Source organism: Rhinoraja longicauda, chromosome 1 (assembly GCF_053455715.1).
Source record: "Rhinoraja longicauda isolate Sanriku21f chromosome 1, sRhiLon1.1, whole genome shotgun sequence".
Taxonomy (NCBI): Eukaryota; Metazoa; Chordata; class Chondrichthyes; order Rajiformes; family Arhynchobatidae; genus Rhinoraja; species Rhinoraja longicauda.
The window spans coordinates 107479340-107499169 of NC_135953.1; the positions used below are offsets into that span (position 1 = coordinate 107479340).

General features: G+C 46.7%; 1 protein-coding gene across 1 annotated transcript in view; it reads right to left on the minus strand.

The window, feature by feature from the left end:
* The window catches only part of pigg (phosphatidylinositol glycan anchor biosynthesis class G (EMM blood group)), a 32289-nt gene extending 25243 nt beyond the window's left edge, over positions 1–7046 (minus strand). Inside the window, exons 1-3 of the mRNA XM_078404234.1 lie at positions 6861–7046; positions 2421–2626; positions 1635–1844 (exon numbers count right to left, since the gene is read on the minus strand). Coding sequence (XP_078260360.1) covers positions 1635–1844; positions 2421–2626; positions 6861–7020 — 576 coding nt within the window. The 5' untranslated portion in view covers positions 7021–7046. The remainder of the gene's footprint in view (positions 1–1634; positions 1845–2420; positions 2627–6860) is intronic.
* Positions 7047–19830: the final 12784 nt, after the last annotated feature.

Consider the following 19830-nt stretch of genomic DNA (forward strand, 5'->3'; position numbering starts at 1 on the left):
ATTCTGGTGACCACAATACAAAACATTCCCAATGTGAAGGAAAGATAATCAAAAAGGACTCTTACATGCTAAAATTTGGAATCTAAATCATGGTTCAATGGTCAATGGATGAAGTGAATGAATCAGTTTACATTAAAAAAAACATACATTTATGTAGCAGGTTTTTAGTTTGGTTTAGTTTATTATTGTAATGTGTACCAAAGTACAGTAAAAAGCTTTTTGTTGCGTGCTATCCATCAATGAAAAGACTATCTACGATTACAATCAAGCCGTCCACAGTGTAGAGATACAGGATAATGAGTGTACAAGATAAAATCCGATTAAAGATAGTTCAAATATCTCCAATGAAGTAGATGGGAGGGCAGGATGGTACTCTAGCTGAGGGAAGAGGACTGTTCAATGTTCAGAAGCAATGTCCCTCAATCTGGAGGTATGTGTTTTCAAATGTCTGTACCTCTTGCCTGATGGGAGAGGGAGGTGACAGGGGTGAGACTGGTCCTTGATTATGCTGGTGGCCTTGCCGAGGCAGTGTGAAGTGTAGATGGAGTCGATGGAAGGGAAGTTGGTTTACATGATAGTCTGGACTAAGTACACAATTCTGCAATTTTCTTGTGGGCTTGGATGGAGTTGTTCCCAAACCATGCTGTGATGCATCACGTCACAGCATGCATGAACAACATTGAATGTGATGCATTTCACATCCCCAAGCAGAGTTAGAGTGCTTTGCAATAAGATAGAGATTTATCCTGGTGACACCAGCATTAAAACAGCTGCGCATTGTATTCCGCTTCCAAAATTCAATCCTATCTCCTTCATTCACAGTGCAATTCTCAGTACAGATCGTAACCATCTTACAAACGCCCAATATATATATAAGAAAATAACTGCAGATGCTGGTACAAATCGATTTATTCACAAAATGCTGGAGTAACTCAGCAGGTCAGGCAGCATCTCGGGAGAGAAGGAATGGGTGACGTTTCGGGTCGAGACCCTTCTTCAGACTGATGTCGGGGGTGGGACAAAGGAAGGATATAGGTGGAGACAGGAAGATAGAGGGAGATCTGGGAAGGAGGAGGGGAAGGGAGGGACAGAGGAGCTCCAGTGGTATGGATTTGCTAGCATTTGGCAGGCCGGTGGTATGGATTCACTGACTGCTGTGGTGTTGTCAGATCTGCCATTTGGAAATTTGGTCATGGCTGCAATTCCAATTTGCAAACTGGTTGTTTATGAACAGTTCATTGGAATGGAACCCTGCTCTAATTTGGGGAGGACCTGTACTGGACTGTTATGTTGGACTAGATTATATTTTCAATTCCAGGGACTATATTAAACCAATAGCCTTCTGACTCAGAGCTCAGAATGCAACATTGATATTTATCTTGTCAGTATGAATCAAAGTACATCAATTCCGACAGGAAAGGGTATAAAATATTATTCCAACTTAAAAATTATACATTTAGATGATTTATACATTTTGCTTGTCAATTAAATTTTATTGTAATTTTTGGCTATTTCACACCATTCACTTGGTTAACATGAGGATTCATTATCAAACAAAGATCAGGAAAGACTAAAAACTTCAGTGTTTGGACTTATACCAAACCAAGCACAAAACGTTACAAAAATATACTAACCTCAGTGTAATCAGACACAAAGAAGGATGTAGTTCCATCATGTTCTATAAATTGACCAGGAAACATTTGGATCCAAGTGTCATCACCGTAGAACACGGTTCTTTTTCCAGCAGCTTTTGCCTGCCAGATCAGATTGTCTTCCATCAGAGTGGGAGAATTTAGGTTCATGATAATATCAATAAATCCAGGGATTTTACCAGTCATCATTGCCTAAACAAATTCACACAGTTTCAACAAGAAAAAAACTTTCAGTGTTTTAGAAAGTATGGAAAAGTTTTGTATTTGTAATCAAAGTTGAAAGATGTTAGTTTTGACAACTGGAGCAACTCTGAGATTCCGTTCAAGCAGATCCATTCAAGAATGGTTCAGTTAGTCTCAGATCTTCCTCCACTATATTCTCCAACTTTGTGCCACTTTGAGGAAAGGACACCTACATATTAACTAAAGAACGTGGCATCTCACTCATCTTCACAAATCTTTTCATTTATCTGCGAGACAACGCAAAGCAGAACACAGAACTTTGAACAGTACAGCACAGGAACAGGCCCTTCCACCCGCCATGTCTGTGCGAACACGAGGCCAAGACTAACTCTTATCTGTCTGTACATGCCCCTTATCTCTCCATTTCCTGCATATCCGTGCCTGTCCAAAGGCCTCTTAAATGCCGCTCTTCACCAGAAACCTGTGCCGAATTTACATTCTTCCCCACCTAAAGATGTATGCTGATGGCAATGAATTGTTCTTCATCTCTGCTAACTTCAGCATGTGTTTCTGTAAAAGTCTTACCTTAATTCTGGGCATGGTGACGGTTGGTGCCCAGGCCTTCGCAATGAAACTATGTGATGAACCTCGCTCAACCAATTGTTGTGTATATGGCATGAATTGCTTTCCTTTAGGTCCAAACACAAAATCTTCCCTCAAAGCATCCACCAGCATAATCACAACTCTTCCAAACAACGGAGATGGTAGCCCTGTCCGGTTTGATGCCAGGCCTAAACCAAAATGATCAACATATCATTTAGTCACATACTTTAACTTTTAAACTTTATTGGAACTCCCTAAAGAGCAAGTGGGAATCTTGGTAACTGATAGAGTATAATGTTTACTTATTTCATCTAATCTTTAAAGCCATGCCTAGTTTACTTTAGAAAGGAACTGCAGATGCTGATTTACACCAAAGATAGACACAAAATGCTGGGGTAACTCAGCAGGTCAGGCAGCATCTCTGAAGAAAAGGAATACGTGATGCTTCAGCTCTGAAATGACAGTCTGAAGAAGGGTCTCAACCCAAAACGTCACCTATTCCTTGTCTCCAGAGATGCTGTCTGACCCGCTGAGTTACCCCATCATTTTGTGTATAGTTTAGTTTATTGTCATGTGCAACGAGGTACAGCAAAAAAATATTTTGTTGCGAGCTATCCAGTCTATAGAAAGACTATACATGATTAAAACTGAGCCTTCCAGAGTGTTCAGATACAGGATAAAGGGAATAACGTATAGTGCAAGATAAAGTCCAGTAAAGTCCAAATAAAGATAGTCCAAGGATCTCCAGATGAGGTAGATGTTTGCTCAGGACCGCTCTCTAGGTCTGCCTAGTTACATGACATGGCAGCTGAACAATTAGACATCCATTCAAAGTAGCCAGGCTACAATTAACATTGCTGGAAATATAGCCACAGAGTTATACAGCGTGGAAACAAGCCCTTCAGCCCAACTTGACCATGCTGGCCAAAATGTCTATCAAAGCTAGTCCCATCTGCAGAATCCATATCCCTCCAAACCTTTGTTATTCATGGATCTGTCCAAATGTCTTTTAAACAATGTAATTGTACCCAACCGTTCTGCTTCCTCTGACAGCTTATTTCATATACCCATTACCCTCTGTGTGAAAAATAAATCCCCCTTGGCTCCCTTTTAAATCTATCCTCATCCTAAATCTATGCCCTCTTGTTTTATTAGAGTCCTCTACACTGGGAAAAAGACTGTGACCATCCACCTGATAATGCCCGGCATCATTAATATGCATTAATAAAGTTCACAACTCCAATGCTCCAGGGGAAAAGGTCCCAACCTATCAAGCATTTCCTTATAATGCAAGCCCTCCTGTCATCTTAACACCCTTGTGAATCTTTTCTGCACCCTTTCTAGATTAATGACATCCTTCATGTAGCTAGATGACCAGAAATGCACACAATATTCCAAGTATGGTCTCGCCAATAACTTGTATAGGTGAACATAACATCTCAGCTCCTGTACTCAATGCCCTAACCGATGAAGGCAAATTGCCTAATGCCTTTCTATCACCCAACCTGCCTGTGTCGTCACTCTCCGGAAGCTGTGTTCCTTTTCCCAGAGATCTTTGTTCCAAACACTCCACAGGGTCCTACCACTTATTCTGCAAGTCCTAGCCTGGCTTAATTTATCAAAATGCAATAACGTGCACTTGTCCGAGACAAATTCAATTTACCATTCCTTGGCCCACTTCCCCAGTTCACCAAGAACCCATTGTATTCTTAGATAAACATCTACACCACCATTGTTTTTGTTATCTGCAAACTTAGCAATCACGTTAGCAATATTGTCATCAAGACCATTAACGTAATGATAAACAAACTTTTTCTAACTGACTTTAGTTGACTTCCATCTTCTGGGGGAAAGGCTCAGATCTATCCAAGAGTAATACACAAACAGGGGTTTCAGGGGTTATGGGGAGAAGGCAGGAGAATGGGGTTAGGAGGGAGAGATTGATCAGCCATGATTCAATGGCGAAGTAGACTTGATGGGCTGAATGGCCTAATCCTGCTCCTATCATCTATGACATGACAAACCTACACCAAACCCTGGTGGCGATAGCCACATATTACAAGGTAACTGCTGCCAAGTTCTGGGCCTATGTACATTCCAATGCATGTTCCGGCTATCTTGACACAGTCATAGTGCCAGGCATGGAGTTGAAAGGATGAGGGGTATCCTTGTTCACACCAAAAAATCCACTTGGGACTACATCGCAGGCCCTACTCAGGAGTCCACTCAATATCTGCCAATACATTCTTAACTTCGACTGAACTGAAAATTAATGTTTTCCCTACAACAGTACTAAATATATTTAATTAACTGCAAAATAACTGGAGTTATTAAAGTATTACAAATTATTTTATCTGCTACCCGAAGAAGGGATGGAACTTGGTATTTCAAACAGAACAACACAATCCAGACGTAAGCGAGCAATCCTCTTCATACAAGACCCAGCCCATTAGCAGGAACTAATGAAGTCAAAAACACCCATGATCACCATCTATCTCATGCCCCAGGAATGCTAGGCTACATGCAATATGCAAAAATAGAAAAAGTGCTTGAGTAACTCAGCAGGTCAGGTAACATTTCTGGAGTTCATCGATAAGTGATGTTTTAGGTCAGGAGCAGTCTGTTGAAGGGTCCTGACCCAAAACGTTACCTATACATGTTTTCCAGAGTTACTGCCTGACCCATTGTGTTCCACTAGCACTTCCTATCTTTTAAAAAAATAAACCAGCATCTGCAGTTCCTTGTTTCTGCAATGTGCAACATTTGCAGAACCACCACATCTGCTAATTCTGATAACAGTTTACCGAGGGGTATAGAGTGGGGGGGTAGCATTTACGAGACAGGGGTGGGAGGGGGTGGACTGGGGTATAGGGGGAGGGGGGTGCAGGAAGGGGTTGCAGGAGGTGTGGGAGGGGGTGGACTGGGGTGTAGGGGGAGGGGGGTACAGGAGGTGTGGGAGAGGGTGGCCTGGGTTACTGGAGGTGTGGGAGCGAGTGGACTGGGGTACAGGGGGAAGGGGGTACAGGAGGTGTGGGAGCGGGTGGTCTGGGTTACTGGAGGTGTGGGAGGGAGTGGACTGGGGTGCAGGGGGAGGAGGTGCAGGAGGGAATGGACCGGGGTGTAGAGGGAGGGTGGTGCAGGTGGTGGACTGGGTTGCAGGTGTGGGAGGGAGTGGACTGGGGTGTAGGGGGAGGGTGGTGCAGGAGGGGGTGGACTGGCGTTGCAGGAGAGGTGGGAGGGGGAGTGGACTGGGGTGTTGGGGGTGCAGGAGGTGTGGGAGGGGGTGGACTGGGTTCATGGAGGTGTGGGAGAGAGCGGACTGGGGTGTAGGGGAAGGGGGTGTAGGAGGTGTGGGAGGGGGTGCACTGGGTTGCTGGAGGGGGTGGACTGGGGTGTAGTGGGAGGGTGGTGCAGGAGTGGTGGGAGGGGGTGGACTGGGGTGTAGGGGGACCGGGGTGCAGGGGGACCGGGGTGCAGGGGGACCGGGGTGCAGGGGGACCGCGGGACTGGGGTGTAGGGGGAATGAGGTGCAGGGGGACCGGGGTGCAGCAGGACCGCGGGACTGGGGTGTAGGGGGAATGGGGTGCAGGGGGGACAGGGGGACCGGGGGGGCAGGGGGACCCGGGGTGCAGGGGGATCGCGGGACTGGGGTGTAGGGGGACCGGGGTGCAGGGGGACCGCGGGACTGGGGTGTAGGGGGAATGGGGTGCAGGAGGACCGGGGGACCGGGGGGGCAGGGGGACCGGGGGGGGGCAGGGGGACCGGGGGGGGGCAGGGGGACCGGGGGGGGGCAGGGGGAACTGGGGCAGCCGGGGTGCAGGGGGACCGCGGGACTGGGGTGTAGGGGGAATGGGGTGCAGGAGGACCGGGGGGGGCAGGGGGACCGGGGGGGGCAGGGGGACCCGGGGTGCAGGGGGACCGCGGGACTGGGGTGTAGGGGGACCGGGGTGCAGGGGGACCGGGGTGCAGGGGGACCGGGGGACCGGGGGGGCAGGGGGACCGGGGGGGCAGGGGGACCCGGGGTGCAGGGGGACCGCGGGACTGGGGTGTAGGGGGACCGGGGTGCAGGGGGACCGGGGTGCAGGGGGACCGCGGGACTGGGGTGTAGGGGGAATGGGGTGCAGGGGGGCAGGGGGACCGGGGGGGCAGGGGGACCCGGGGTGCAGGGGGAACTGGGGCAGCCGGGGTGCAGGGCTGTGCGGACGGGGGGAGGGCACAGCGCACTCTGCAGACAGCGACCTCCCAATGCCCGGCCACTGCAAGGAGCTCCTCCGCGCTGCCCTTCGGCCCTTCGACCAGGCGGGCAGCGGCAGCAACTGCCCCGCAGTCCGGCCCGGGAGCGGCAGCGGGGGGACGGCCCTGACCTGCCCGGGAGCGGGGGGAGGGCCCAGCCCGGCCCGAGGCCGCGGAGTGGGAGTTTACCTCCGGCGGGCTCCGCGGGCGCGGCCGATGCCCGGGCTTTATCTTTGGCGGCGCCGGAGGAGTTTGCGGGAGCGGGGAAGAAGCCGCGCAGGTAGACGGCCATCCCGAGCAGCTGCAGTAGGAGGCCGCAGACGGCGAAGAGCGACGAGCGCAGCCTCATCTTGCCGGGCCCGCACTGCGCTGCGCTGCGCTGCAGGTGCGCGGCGGGGCGGGGGTGGAGGGGGTGGAGGGGGAGGCGGGGCAGGAGAGGCATCGCACCGGGAGGGGCGAGCAGGGGGTGGGAGAGGTGTTGCACTCACTGGGGCAGGTGAGAGATTGCAAGGGGGCAGGTGAGGCGTTGCACTCACTGAGGCAGGGGGCAGGTGAAAGATTGCATTGGGGTGAGGGGCAGGAGAGGCATTGCACTGGGAGGGGCGAGCAGGGGGTGGGAGAGGCGTTGCACTCACTGGGGCAGGTGAGAGATTGCACTGGGCCAGGGGGCAGGTGAGAGGCGTTGCACTGGGGCAGGTGAGAGATTGCACTGGGCCAGGTGAGAGATTGCACTGGGGCAGGGGGCAGGTGAGAGATTGCATGGGGTGAGGGGCAGGAGAGGCATTGCACTGGGAGGGGCGAGCAGGGGGCTGAAGAGCAATTGCACTGGGACAAGGTGACAAGTGAGTGATTGCACTGGGACAAGGTGACAGATTGTACAGAGAGAAGTGGGAAAACCATTGTATAGGGAGGGGCGAGCAACAGGCAGGAGAGTGTCAGGGACAAGGTGACAGGTTGCACTGGGGCTAGGGGCAGGTGACAGATCGCACTAGGGCAGGGGGCAGGTGAGAGATTGCACTGGGGCAGGGGACAGCTGACAGATTGCACAGAGAGAAGTGGGAGAACCATTGCACAGGGAGGGGCGAGCAACGGGCAGGAGAGTGTCAGATCCTCGCCTTGATCCGAATATAATAAACACACTCCAAGGACACTGAACAGTGTTTCCTCCTCCTTCACATGATACTGTGCGATGGCCGTGCTCTCCTCCACCACAGCTTCAGCAACACCTTTGTCATCTTCACTGATGTAAAGCAAGCCATCAGACTCGTCAGGGAATGAGCTGTTGTGGATGGTGGAGTGTGGGTCACGAACTTCCTCCACATCATCCACCTCCTTCCTGCTTTGTAGCTGCCAGTTTCTTGTTCTTTCAATCTTTGCCTTCTGCTTGGTCAAACATAGAATACAATTCCTCAGTGAGCCTTTCAATAATAGCTGAGAGGCAATGCCGCTCGATCCACCTTCTGACGAGCAACGGAAGAACTTGCACAGAATTACTGCTTGTTCCTGGAATGGGCAATCTGACTCGATGAGATAGACACTTAAGATAGACACAAAATGCTGGAGTAACTCAGCAGGTCAGGCAGCATCTCTGGAGAAAGGGAATAGATAACGTTTTGGGGCGGAATCCTTCTTCAGCCTGAGGCTCAGTCTGAAGAAGGGTTCTGACCTGAAACATCACCTATTCCTTTTCTCCAGAGGAGCTACCAGGCACGCTGAGCTACTCCAGCATTTTCTGTTTATCTTCGGTTTAAGCCAGCACCTGCAGTTCCTTCCTACACTTTTTATCCTGCCACTTGTCAGCAAACCCGAGATGGGTTTTGTAGATGAGGCCACGTCGAGAGCATTAAATGTAATATACGAGGTTGCTGGAGGTGCCGGTAAATAATAAGCGAGTTCGGTATTACAACTGCGCTTGCCCAGGTCATGGGTCATTCGGGATAAACATTCTCGCCTGCTGAGCTACTGTGTGTGTAAGGACCTGCGTATTCATTTCAATGAGATTTATAAATAAATTTATCCATCAAATATGTCAGCAGTAGGCCACAGCATACTGCAGGCTGCACCAATCCACAACTGTATCGATTTAAATTATTGACTCAATACAGCACCAGCCTTGAAAACTTAAGAATGCCTGGAACGAACCTGTCAATTATCAAATCCATGGCATTAGCCTGAGTCACAGCCATTCAAATTCGATATTGATTTACACAAATTACAAGTTGTGTGGTCAACCAATTTGAGACAGTCCTTACATTCCTATCTAAACAACCATCCTGGATTGAAGGATACGAGGAGAATGTGCTGTGTGGGGGGTTGGTTGGAAAGTTCAGATTGGATTCGAACAGGCTGGTTAAACTTTCGAGGTGGGTTGGCTTAAATAAAGATGCTGTCGCTTTAACCTCTGGGGTTGGTTCCAGTCTGTTAGGGCACACAGTTGGGAGCTGGGTCCGGGTGACCGGGCGGTGATAATTATAAGAATTTGCAGCCATTTGAACCGCAGCCAAACTAGAGGCTTCACTCGGGTGGGTGGCAGCTCCCCAGCTGACGGGACCTGTTCTCGCTCTCTGAAGGAGGCGCCGCCCACCCCAGCGAATGGGCAAACGCGGGGCCAACCCGTAATATGAGTGGGAGCATTTTCTCAGTCAGACTTTGTCGACAGTTGGGGTGGGGGATCTGGGAGAGAGAGAGAGCTGGCGATGCCGCACAGATGGAACAGTTTAATAACGATCCATTAAAATCTGCCCTTCGGCCACTCGGCAACCTGGGCTGATCTGATCTGACAGCCCTCTCGCCAGCTTGCTGCGTGCCGGATCCTAACGCTGAACCTCCACAAAACCTTTGGGCTTCGGGTACCTGCACAAAGAGCCTCTGCTAACAAGGGCTGGTGACCTGTGCTGGTCAACATGCACTGGGCGAGATGGCTGGGGGAAATGCACCGCAACCACCGCAAACTTGGAACAGCACAGACCATCCACTCAATCTATCCAATACTAAAGGGCAGGCATTTCGCAGTTAAATGTCTTATATCGGATTGGCGGCTCCTTCACAGGGCCAACCCTGTACTCAGTTTTCCTCGGAGATGAATCTTTGCCTTAACGGTGCATACATACAGCCTGTAGGTAAAGCATCAGCCCACATCACACTGATACAGTCGCTGTCTGCCTCAGATTAAATATATTTTTACACATAAATTATGAATAGAGTTAAGAAAATGTTTCAAACACGTAATATTTTCTTATTCCAGTAGCAAATACATTAAGGATTAAATGAAAATAATAAATTCTTTAACTTTTGAATATCTCATAATTGCAGATTAATGAACTAGACTGGGACTGTGTAAGTAGTTGGTGAACGGCAGAACAAGAAAGGAAGCTATTGAGTCGACAGAATTCTAGATGAATTCCTTGGTAGGATAGTTAACAATTTATACACAGTTTATACAGCGCTGCGTTCGCTGTTTTTTTTAAATCCCGAATGACCTTTGCCAAATCCCATGATTCCTTGCGTTTATCAAGATACCAAACTCGCTTATTTTTTTATTTGATCTTAAAACCTTTTGATTCAGAAGCCAGAATGCTGCAAAACAAGAATTCACATTGGTTTTACTCGCAAGTGTTATTTCAGTGCTGGCATTGTCATTTTGGTCCAATGTGTGAACACATTGTCATTGTCAGACTATGATAAATGTCCTTCAAAAAGTGTAGTGTAATTTGTCGAGTTGCAGTCTATGTTCAAAATGAGCAGGATTCTTGCTTCTGCCACGAGAGGGCTCTAGGTTTGAGCAAACATTAGCAATTTGAGCAAAACAAAAACTGACTGCATCACAGATGCAGCCCTGAGAAAATGCACCAATCCCTGAAAGGCATTCTGAGATGTTAAGCTGTGGCCATGTCTTTTTTGCGCAGTTGTAGATTTCATGCTCCTATTTCATTGAAGACAAGGAAGTTACTCCCTGTGTGTCAACCAGAAACATATTCCACCAGCACTAGTATCGAAAATGCTTTCAGCATAGTCAGTTCACATTGCTGTGTCCAATTGTGCTGTTTCCTGTGTTACCACAGTGTCCAATCTCATTGCCTTTGAGACTCCCTGAAGTTGTGAAAGATTCTTTAATGATCTTTTTTTAATTAACTGATTTGCAAATAAAACTACTGAGACAATCAGACCTGATTTTCATCACTGTTCAACATCTATAATCAAATTAAATTCATTGCTTGTTAAATTAAATCACCAATTTTATTAGTTTGAGAATGCTGTACAGATAACAGCAATATTGTTTTTCATGGAGGAAATATCATCTTAGAATGTGTTTCTTTTATTTTGGATCCTGATTGTCCATGGGTCGATATGTCTGGATCGAGGTGACGGTGGAGTGGGCCTCTGGAGCCCCTGCAACAACCTAGAGGTCGACTGGATTAGACACTGCTCCAAGAGGCCGAACATGGTGTTGAAATGTGGCTTGCAGCAGCACAGAGCAGCAGGGCAACGGTGCAGGACACCAATATCGCCCGGCCAAGCCAACCCAGTGCCGATGCCAGGACAATGGACCTTTATGGTCAAATTGAGACTACAATTTTAACAACTTTGGACTTTGGGCAATCATACAAAATGGCATCAGAAAAGTGGCAACTCTTGTGTACTCAGTGCAACCTACTATTCCTGCACTCTTGTACTTAAGTATGATTGTGCCTATGTAAAATAGGATTTGCTCAACTGTATGCAAAGGAATTTCACTGTATCTAGGCACATGTGCATAAAGTACCATTGAACCGTTGTATCACAAATGTAAATTTGTCACAATTGCAATGTACTAGGTCCACTACCTAAATAGTTTTTTTTTAAATAGCATACAGGTTAAAATGATACTTGAAATGCTGATAAATTATTTTATATAATTTAATAGCTGCACTAAAAGGAACTTTAACAGTGAACAGAACTGAAGGAATCAGCATTGTACGATTGAGTGCTGCATGGCTGGAATGTCACAGTAGGTGGCAGTAATGCCCATTGATTGGTCTCTAAGGTCCTGGATAAATGGATGGGTCAGAATTTGTTGGCAGTAACAGTACTCACTGTCCATTTCCCTCCACAGATGCTGTCTGACCTGTTGAATGTTTCTTGTATTAATATTAACATTTTAATGCAGATTTTCATCTGCAACTTTTTTTAATTTTTCATAAAAATGACCACTTTCATAAAAGCAGGAAAATCATCCAGCAATTTGCATCCTTTATCACCCACACCCCTCCCCAACAGGTAGAAGTTACCTATTAATACAGCCAGGCTCGCTAAACTCACTGAAACAAAATACAAATATTTGGTCAAACAGCATCTGTGGAAAGAGAAAGAGTTAAAGTTTCAAGTGGAGAAGAGTGACTTCCACCTGAAATATTAGCTTTGTTTCCATTTTCTGCTGAGCATTTCCAGCATTATCTATTTTCATTATTGTCCTTGTATGTTATGATGTATGTTTCTATAATGCCACTCGTTCTTTCCTGTCCTGTAAACTTCAACATTGAACACCAAGTGGTTCAAATCATTCAGTATATCATCGAACATAATCGGATGATGAATAAGACTGTCAACGGACACTGCAGGATGTACTGTAGATCATTTACAGACATGGGCAGAGATGTTACAGGTGGAGTTTAATTCAAGCAAATATGAGGCATTGCACTTTGGGAGGTTGAATGTAATGGCAAAGCATACAGTTAATGGCATGACCCTTGACAGCATTGATGTACAATGGCATCTTGAGATGCAAGACCATAGCTCCATGAAAATGGCAACAGAAGTAGAGTGGTAAAGAAGGTGAATCATCCGCTTGTCTTCATCAGCCAGGGCATTGATTATAAGAGCCAGGAAATCATGTTGCAATTTTATGAAACTTTGGTTAGGCTACATTTAGAGTATTCTATGCCTGGCCACTCCATTACAGGAAGGATGTGGAGCCTTTGGAGATGGTGCATAAAATGTTTACCAGAATGTTGCCTGACTGACTGGAGGATATAAAATTAGGAGATGCATAGATAGGGTAGATAATCAGAATCTTTTGATCAGGGTGGAAATGTCAAAGACTAGGCAGCATAGCATTAAGGTCAGTGGGGAAAATGTAAAGAAAACAAAGTGCTAAGTGAACTCACCGACCAAGTCAAGCAGCATATCTGGTGGGAATGGACAAAGGGTGTTTCTGGGCAGGATGCTTCAATTTCTTGTATCTGTAAATTTAAAGGAGATTAGTGGGACAGGTTTTTTTTACACAAATAGTGATAAGTGTGTGGAATATGCTGCAAGGAATGGTCGTAAGAGCAGATAGATAAGAGGCATTTAAGAGGCTTTTAGATATGCACATGAATTATGCAAGGAATGGGGAAATATGGATCACATGCAGGTAGAGGAGATTAGATCAACTTGGCAACATGTTCAGCACAGACATTGTGGGCTGAATGACCTGTTCCTGTGCTGCATTGTTCCATATTCTATGTTTGATATCCACAACAGAGTTTTCTGGACTATTAGATTCTTAGGGAATAAAGGGTTAATTTGCCTGCAAAAGTGCAGCAAATATGAATTTCATTGTTCCGTTGCTGAAGATGGCACATTCAGGATGGCACTGGGAACTTTGAGTCCATTTGTTAGGACTTCAACTTCCTGGGTATGCACATCTCTGAAGATCTGTTCTGGAGAAAGAACATTAAACCAATCACAAAGAAAACTGATGAATGGCTCTACTTCCTCAGGAGTTTGAGGAGATTTGTCATGTTGCCAAATGCTTTATCAAACTTCATATCATATCATATCATATATCTACAGCCGGAAACAGGCCTTTTCGGCCCTCCAAGTCCGTGCCGCCCAGTGATCCCCGTACATTAACACTATCCTACACCCACTAGGGACAATTTTTACATTTACCCAGCCAATTAACCTACATACCTGTACGTCTTTGGAGTGTGGGAGGAAACCGAAGATCTCGGAGAAAACCCACGCAGGTCACGGGGAGAACGTACAAACTCCTTACAGTGCAGCACCCGTAGTCAGGATCGAACCTGTGTCTCCGGCGCTGCATTCGCTGTAAAGCAGCAACTCTACCGCTGCGCTACCGTGCCGTCCACAGGTCGAGACCATGCTGATTGGCTGCCTGACGGCCTGGTTTGGTAAATCGAACTTCCAAGAGCAAAGGAGTCTGCAAAAGTGGTGGACGTTACCTGGTCCGTCACAGGTATTGGCCTCCCCACCATTGAAGAGATCTACATGAATAAACGCAGCATCAAGAAGGCAGCTAATATCATCAAGACCCAGGCCACACTCTTAATTTGCTGCTACAATTGGGAGGAAGGTATACGAGTCTGAGAACCGTTACCTCTAGGTTTAAGAACAGCTACTTCCCATCAACCATTCGGCTCTTCTTGTGAGCTAGTAAATGAGAATTAACTTTTGTGAAGGTGGGTCTCCAATAACACGTTACCTATTATATCACAAGACCGCATCTGGAGTATTGTGTACAGTTTTGGTCTCCTAATTTGAGGAAGGACATCCTTGTAATTGAGGTTCACGAGATGGATCCCTGGGATGGCGGGACTGTAATATGAGTTCAACAACAACAGTTCAACAGTTCAACAGAGCTTTATTTGTCATTCGGTACCAAGGTACCGAACGAAATTACATAGCAGTCATACACAAAAAAGAACGCAAGACACATGACCCCAACACAAACGTCCATCACAGTGACTCCAAACACCCCTCACTGTGATGGAGGCAACAAAACTTCCACTCTCTTCCCCACGCCCATGGACAGACAGCTCGTCCCCGACCGACCCGCACAGTCCCCGCAAGGGGATGGAAATTCCCGCGGCCGAGCCGCACCGGGCGCTGAAACGTCCCGTGACCGATCCGGGCGACGGAAGGCCCCGCGGCCGAGCTGTGCGCAGCTAAGTCCCGCGGCCGAGCCGCGCCGTGCGATGTTAAGTCCAGCGGCCGAGCCGCGCTGTGCGATGTTAGGCCCCGCGGCCGAGCCGCACCGGGCGATGTTAAGTCCAGCGGCCGAGCCGCACCAGCGATGAAAAGTCCCGCGGCCGAGCCGCGCCAGGCGATGTAAAGTCCCGCGGCCGAGCCGCACCCGGCGATGTTAGGCCCCGCGGCCGAGCCGCGCCGGGCGATGTTGCGCCCCGCGGCCGAGCCGCACCGGACGATGTTAAGTCCAGCGGCCGAGCCGCACCGGGCGATGGAAGGCCCCGCGGCCGAGCCGCACCCCGCGCCGTGAGGAAGAGACCTAAAAGAGAAAGGTTTCCCACCCCCCCCCCACACCCCCCCCCACACCCCCCCCCACCCACACCACCACCCCCCACACATACACAACCAAAAAAAAAAAAACCCATCCCAACACCGACACACAACAAAAAAAAGGAAAAAAGACGAACAGACTGCTAGCGAGCCGCAGCCGTTAGGCGCCGCCACTTCCGGTTGAAAAGACTAGGCTTGTATTCACTGGAGTTTAGAAGGATGAAAGGGGATCTTATAGAGACATATAAAATTACGAAATGACTGGACAAGCTAGATGCAGGAAAAATGTTCCCAATGTTGGGGGAGTCCAGAACCAGGGGCAACCATCTTAGAATAGACAATAGACAATAGGTGCAGGAGTAGGCCATTCGGCCCTTCGAGCCAGCACTGCCATTCAATGTGATCATGGCTGATCATTCTCAATCAGTACCCCGTTCCTGCCTTCTCCCCATACCCCCTCACTCCGCTATCCTTAAGAGCTCTATCCAGCTCTCTCTTGAAAGCATCCAACGAACTGGCCTCCGCTGCCTTCTGAGGCAGAGAATTCCACACCACCACTCTCTGACTGAAAAAGTTCTTCCTCATCTCCGTTCTAAATGACCTACCCCTTATTCTTAAACTGTGGCCCCTTGTTCTGGACCCCCCCAACATTGGAAACATGTTTCCTGCCTCTAACGTGTCCAACCCCTTAATAATCTTATACATTTCGATAAGATCCCCTCTCATCCTTCTAAATTCCAGTGTATACAAGAATAAACAGGAGGCCATTTAAAACTGAGGTGAGAAGGAACTTTTTCACCCAGAGAGTTGTGAATTTGTGGAATTCTCTGCCACAGAGGGCAGTGGAGGCCAAATTACTGGATGAATTTAAGAGAGAGTTAGATAGAGCTCTGGGGACTAGTGGAATCAAGGGATATGGGGAGAAGTTGGGCACAGGTTACTGATTGTGGATAATCAGCCATGATCACAATGAATTGTGGTGCTGGCTCAAAGGGCCGAATGGCCTCCTCCTGCACCTATTTTCTATGTTTCTATATTTTATTGTTCAGATTGGCTTGTTTTGTCGGATCTATTACCAAGGTGACGTGCCCTTTTAAAAACTGTCCATCACAACTGTGCAAACTGAGGCTCTAACACATTGTGTATGTGTTAGAATGGGGGATGCAAACTTCCCACAGTGAATTCCTGATTGGAATTGTGTCATCACAATGAGACAGCATGCATCTCTACTGAAAGCATCCAAGGGAGAATCACATTATTCTTGTTCACCTTATGGCTGTAGGTCTGCAAGAAAGACTTGCAGAGAGAAAGGAAGACTTGTATTTATATAGCACTGATCACTACTTAAGGAGATTTCAAAACACTAATGTATATTTTTGGAAGTACTACCTCTGTTTTGTTGTAAATTAAGAAGACGAAAGATTAGACAAACGTCTATTGCTAAATAGAAATACATTAAATAGCTCTTTCTCCCTCTCCCCTTCCTTCCTCCAGCTTCATAATTCACAACAAACCTAATGCCTCACACCTTCTGTCCTTTCACCTCTGGCCTTTGTCCAACCATCAACCTATCAGACCGTGTTTGTCTCCCCACTCCAGAGACTTGAACTCAAAATTCTTTGCTAATATTCAGTTATTAACAAGGGTCTTTTGCATTACTTTTCCCATGAGATGTTAAACTAAGGGTATGTCTGATCTATCAGGATGCAAAAGATTTCATAGGATTTTGAAGAAGTACACAGGGTTTATTCCCAGTGCCTTGGACAATATTCATTCCCAAATCAACAATATTGATAAAATCTTACTAAGTAGTCATTCACACCTTGTTGTTTCTGGGGGCTTGCTGATTGCAAATAAACTGCTGGTTCCTGCCTCACAGCAGAAAAAAAAATGCATTCTCAGTAAACCTTTGTGGCTTTGCAGCACATTGGGATCTCCTGAAGTTGTGAAGAGCACATGATGTGCAAACCTCTGTTTCCTTTATGTATTGCAAAATGTAACTAGAACCTCCACTGTTGCTGTCAGAAATCATTTATTTGTGTCCATGATAAAAGGTTCCGGAGCTGGATTTGATTCTAAGTTACAGAATTGAAATGACAAGTGATTGAGAAGCTTTAATCTGACAAGAAATGTCTCTTGTCATGGACAGCACAATATTTTGGAAGTTGCATAATATTTTCCATCTGACAGGAAAGCTGTAGATTTATCTCCTTGTGTAACTGTCACTCCAATACATCTGCATGAGTTGGATGTAACAGCTGTACTTTTTCATTCCATATGAATACAAAGGCTGTGTTTCCTTGAGAGAATAAAAAACTGTTTGTCTGCTTACACCCGCACCAGGCTGGAGTTATTGTAATATTGGCCATGGCCAACGGGTCCGCACCTGCGCAGTTGGGGCCCATTGATCTAATACAGATGGTCCCTGACTTACAATGCTTTGACTTACGATATTTCGACTTTGTGATGGTGCAAACGGCAGCAACCCGTAGCGAGCCGCAGCTCGCTTCCGGCCACGTGATCAGGTGTATTAAATGCATTTCAACTACCCGCAGGAGAAGTTTGGACCCAACGGGTCCATGCCCGTCTAGTTTCATTTTAAAGGCCACAACTCCAGTTTAAATTCCATTTGGAATATTTTGGAGGACCAAGAACCAAGAACCAAGAACACTTCAGTTGCTTTTCACCGCTACGACTCTGAGTTTAAAATGTAGCATGTTCTGACAATCCAATCTTCAAATCACTTTTGGTACGATGAACATTAACAGATCTTGGCTGATCCTTGAGAAGCATTAAATTGCTTTCCCTCATAACAAATGTTTTTCTTATCAGTTGAAGTCTGATCAGTAATGTAAGCAGCCGTGTGGAGAGTTTCCAATCAACTGTCTGCCCACCTCTCAGAATGAAATATCACTTCAGGGGATAGATCAGAATGTGGAATTGTAAACATCAACATTACCATTCCTTATCTTGTCTAAAAAATAAAATGATGTCAAGATTGTATTGTATTAGAAATGTGACTTTTGGTGGCCAATTTATTATTTAATTTTTGTATTTTATCAAAACATAGGACCTTATATGGGGTGTTGCCGAACACAATAATAGAACTAAACCCCGATTCTTTTTTGAAATAGGTTTGTGCATCTGCAAATAGGGAATTACGTCAACACAACGTGCCTATTTTTCAGTATGAGTTGTGCAGACAGTAGGTTGCAGTATAGAGGATCAGACTGACTGAGTTATGCAGGACTAATTTTCATCTTTTATCACATTCACAGAGTGAGCTCTTGGTTCTACAATGGGAAAAGCATAACTCATAAATGGTGCATAGCTGGTGATGGGTATGAATTTTCTGCTTGAGTTTACTAAATGATCAGTCATTAGCACGCAAGTTCAGCTTTTTTTTCATGTAGCTTAATGATAGAAATGAAAAATCTAGTCAAGGGGGGGGGGAGAGGTGGGGGGGGGGGTGAGGGAGGCATGTGGAAACAAAGATCTGCTTAAACATTTGACCAAATGCCATGTTTCTTTGCTGTGCCTATGTAATTTTGTGAAGGAACTGTAAACACATGGAAATTATGTAAAACTTAGAGGGGGTGTTTATGATGCATATCAACACTGCCTGAGTAATGGCATGGACCCAATGAAAGTGGGAAGGGTCCCACTTCCGTCTGAAGAAGGGTCTCGACCCGAAATGTCACCCATTCCTTCACACCAGAGATGCTGCCTGTCCCGCTGAATTACTCCAACACTTTGTATGTACTTTGGACCTACTGAAATTTAGGACAACAGATCATGGATGGATGCAATCTCAACTGGTCTCCACTCCGGTGGACCACTTGGATAATAAGAACATGTATGTCAGGCTGTTGTTCATCAACACCAGCTCAGTGTTCAATACCATCACCCCCTCCAAAATTATCATCATTGAAAGATACAGCATGGAAACAGATTCTTTGGACCACTGATTCTTTGGCCCAGGCCACAGGTTCTTTGGCCCAGGCCGACTATCCATATGAATTAAATATTATTCCACTTTCTCATCCACTCACCCACACACCAGGGCAATTTATAGTGGACAATTAACCTACAAATCTTTGGGATTTTAGAGTACATCAGAGCATTCAGAGGAAAGCCACTCGGTCAGAAAAAATATGCAAACTCCAAACAGACAGCACCCAAGATCAGAATGAAATCCAGGCCTCTGGTGCTGTGAGGCAGCAGTTCTACCAGCTGTGCCACCTGAAACAAGGAACTGGGTCTGGAGTAATCAGCGGGTCAGGCAGCATCTCTGGCGGACATGGATAAAGTCATAGAGTGATATAGTGTGCAAACAGGCCCTTTGGCCCAACTCGCCCATACCGCCCAACAATGTCCCAGTTACACTAGTCTCACTTGCTTGCGCTTGGTCCATATCTCTCCAAACCTGTCCCATCCATGTACCTGTCGAACTTTTTTCTTAAACGACGGGATAGTCCCAGCCTCAACTACCTCCACTGGCAGCTTGTTCCAGGTGATGTTTCAGGTTGGGTCGTGAGTCTGAAGAAGGATCCCGACCCAAAACATCACCTATCCACATTCTCCAGAGATGCTGCCTGACCCGCTGAGTTACTCCAGTACTTTATGATTTTTTTTGTAAACCATCATCTACGGTTCCCTGTGTCTGTATTTTGAAGCAGTTTGCATGATTGCTCAGATTTTTTGTCCAGAGACATGGTGTGCCAGAACAGTTGTTTCCTGATGCAAAGCAGGGGTCAATTCTGGAAGACTTGGGCAAAATGTTTCTGTGTGGCACTTCAGAGTAAGTTTTGAAAATGCATCGGTGCGTTGTGCATAATCACTTTATAGAAATGTACACCATGGATGACTTGGCAATTTT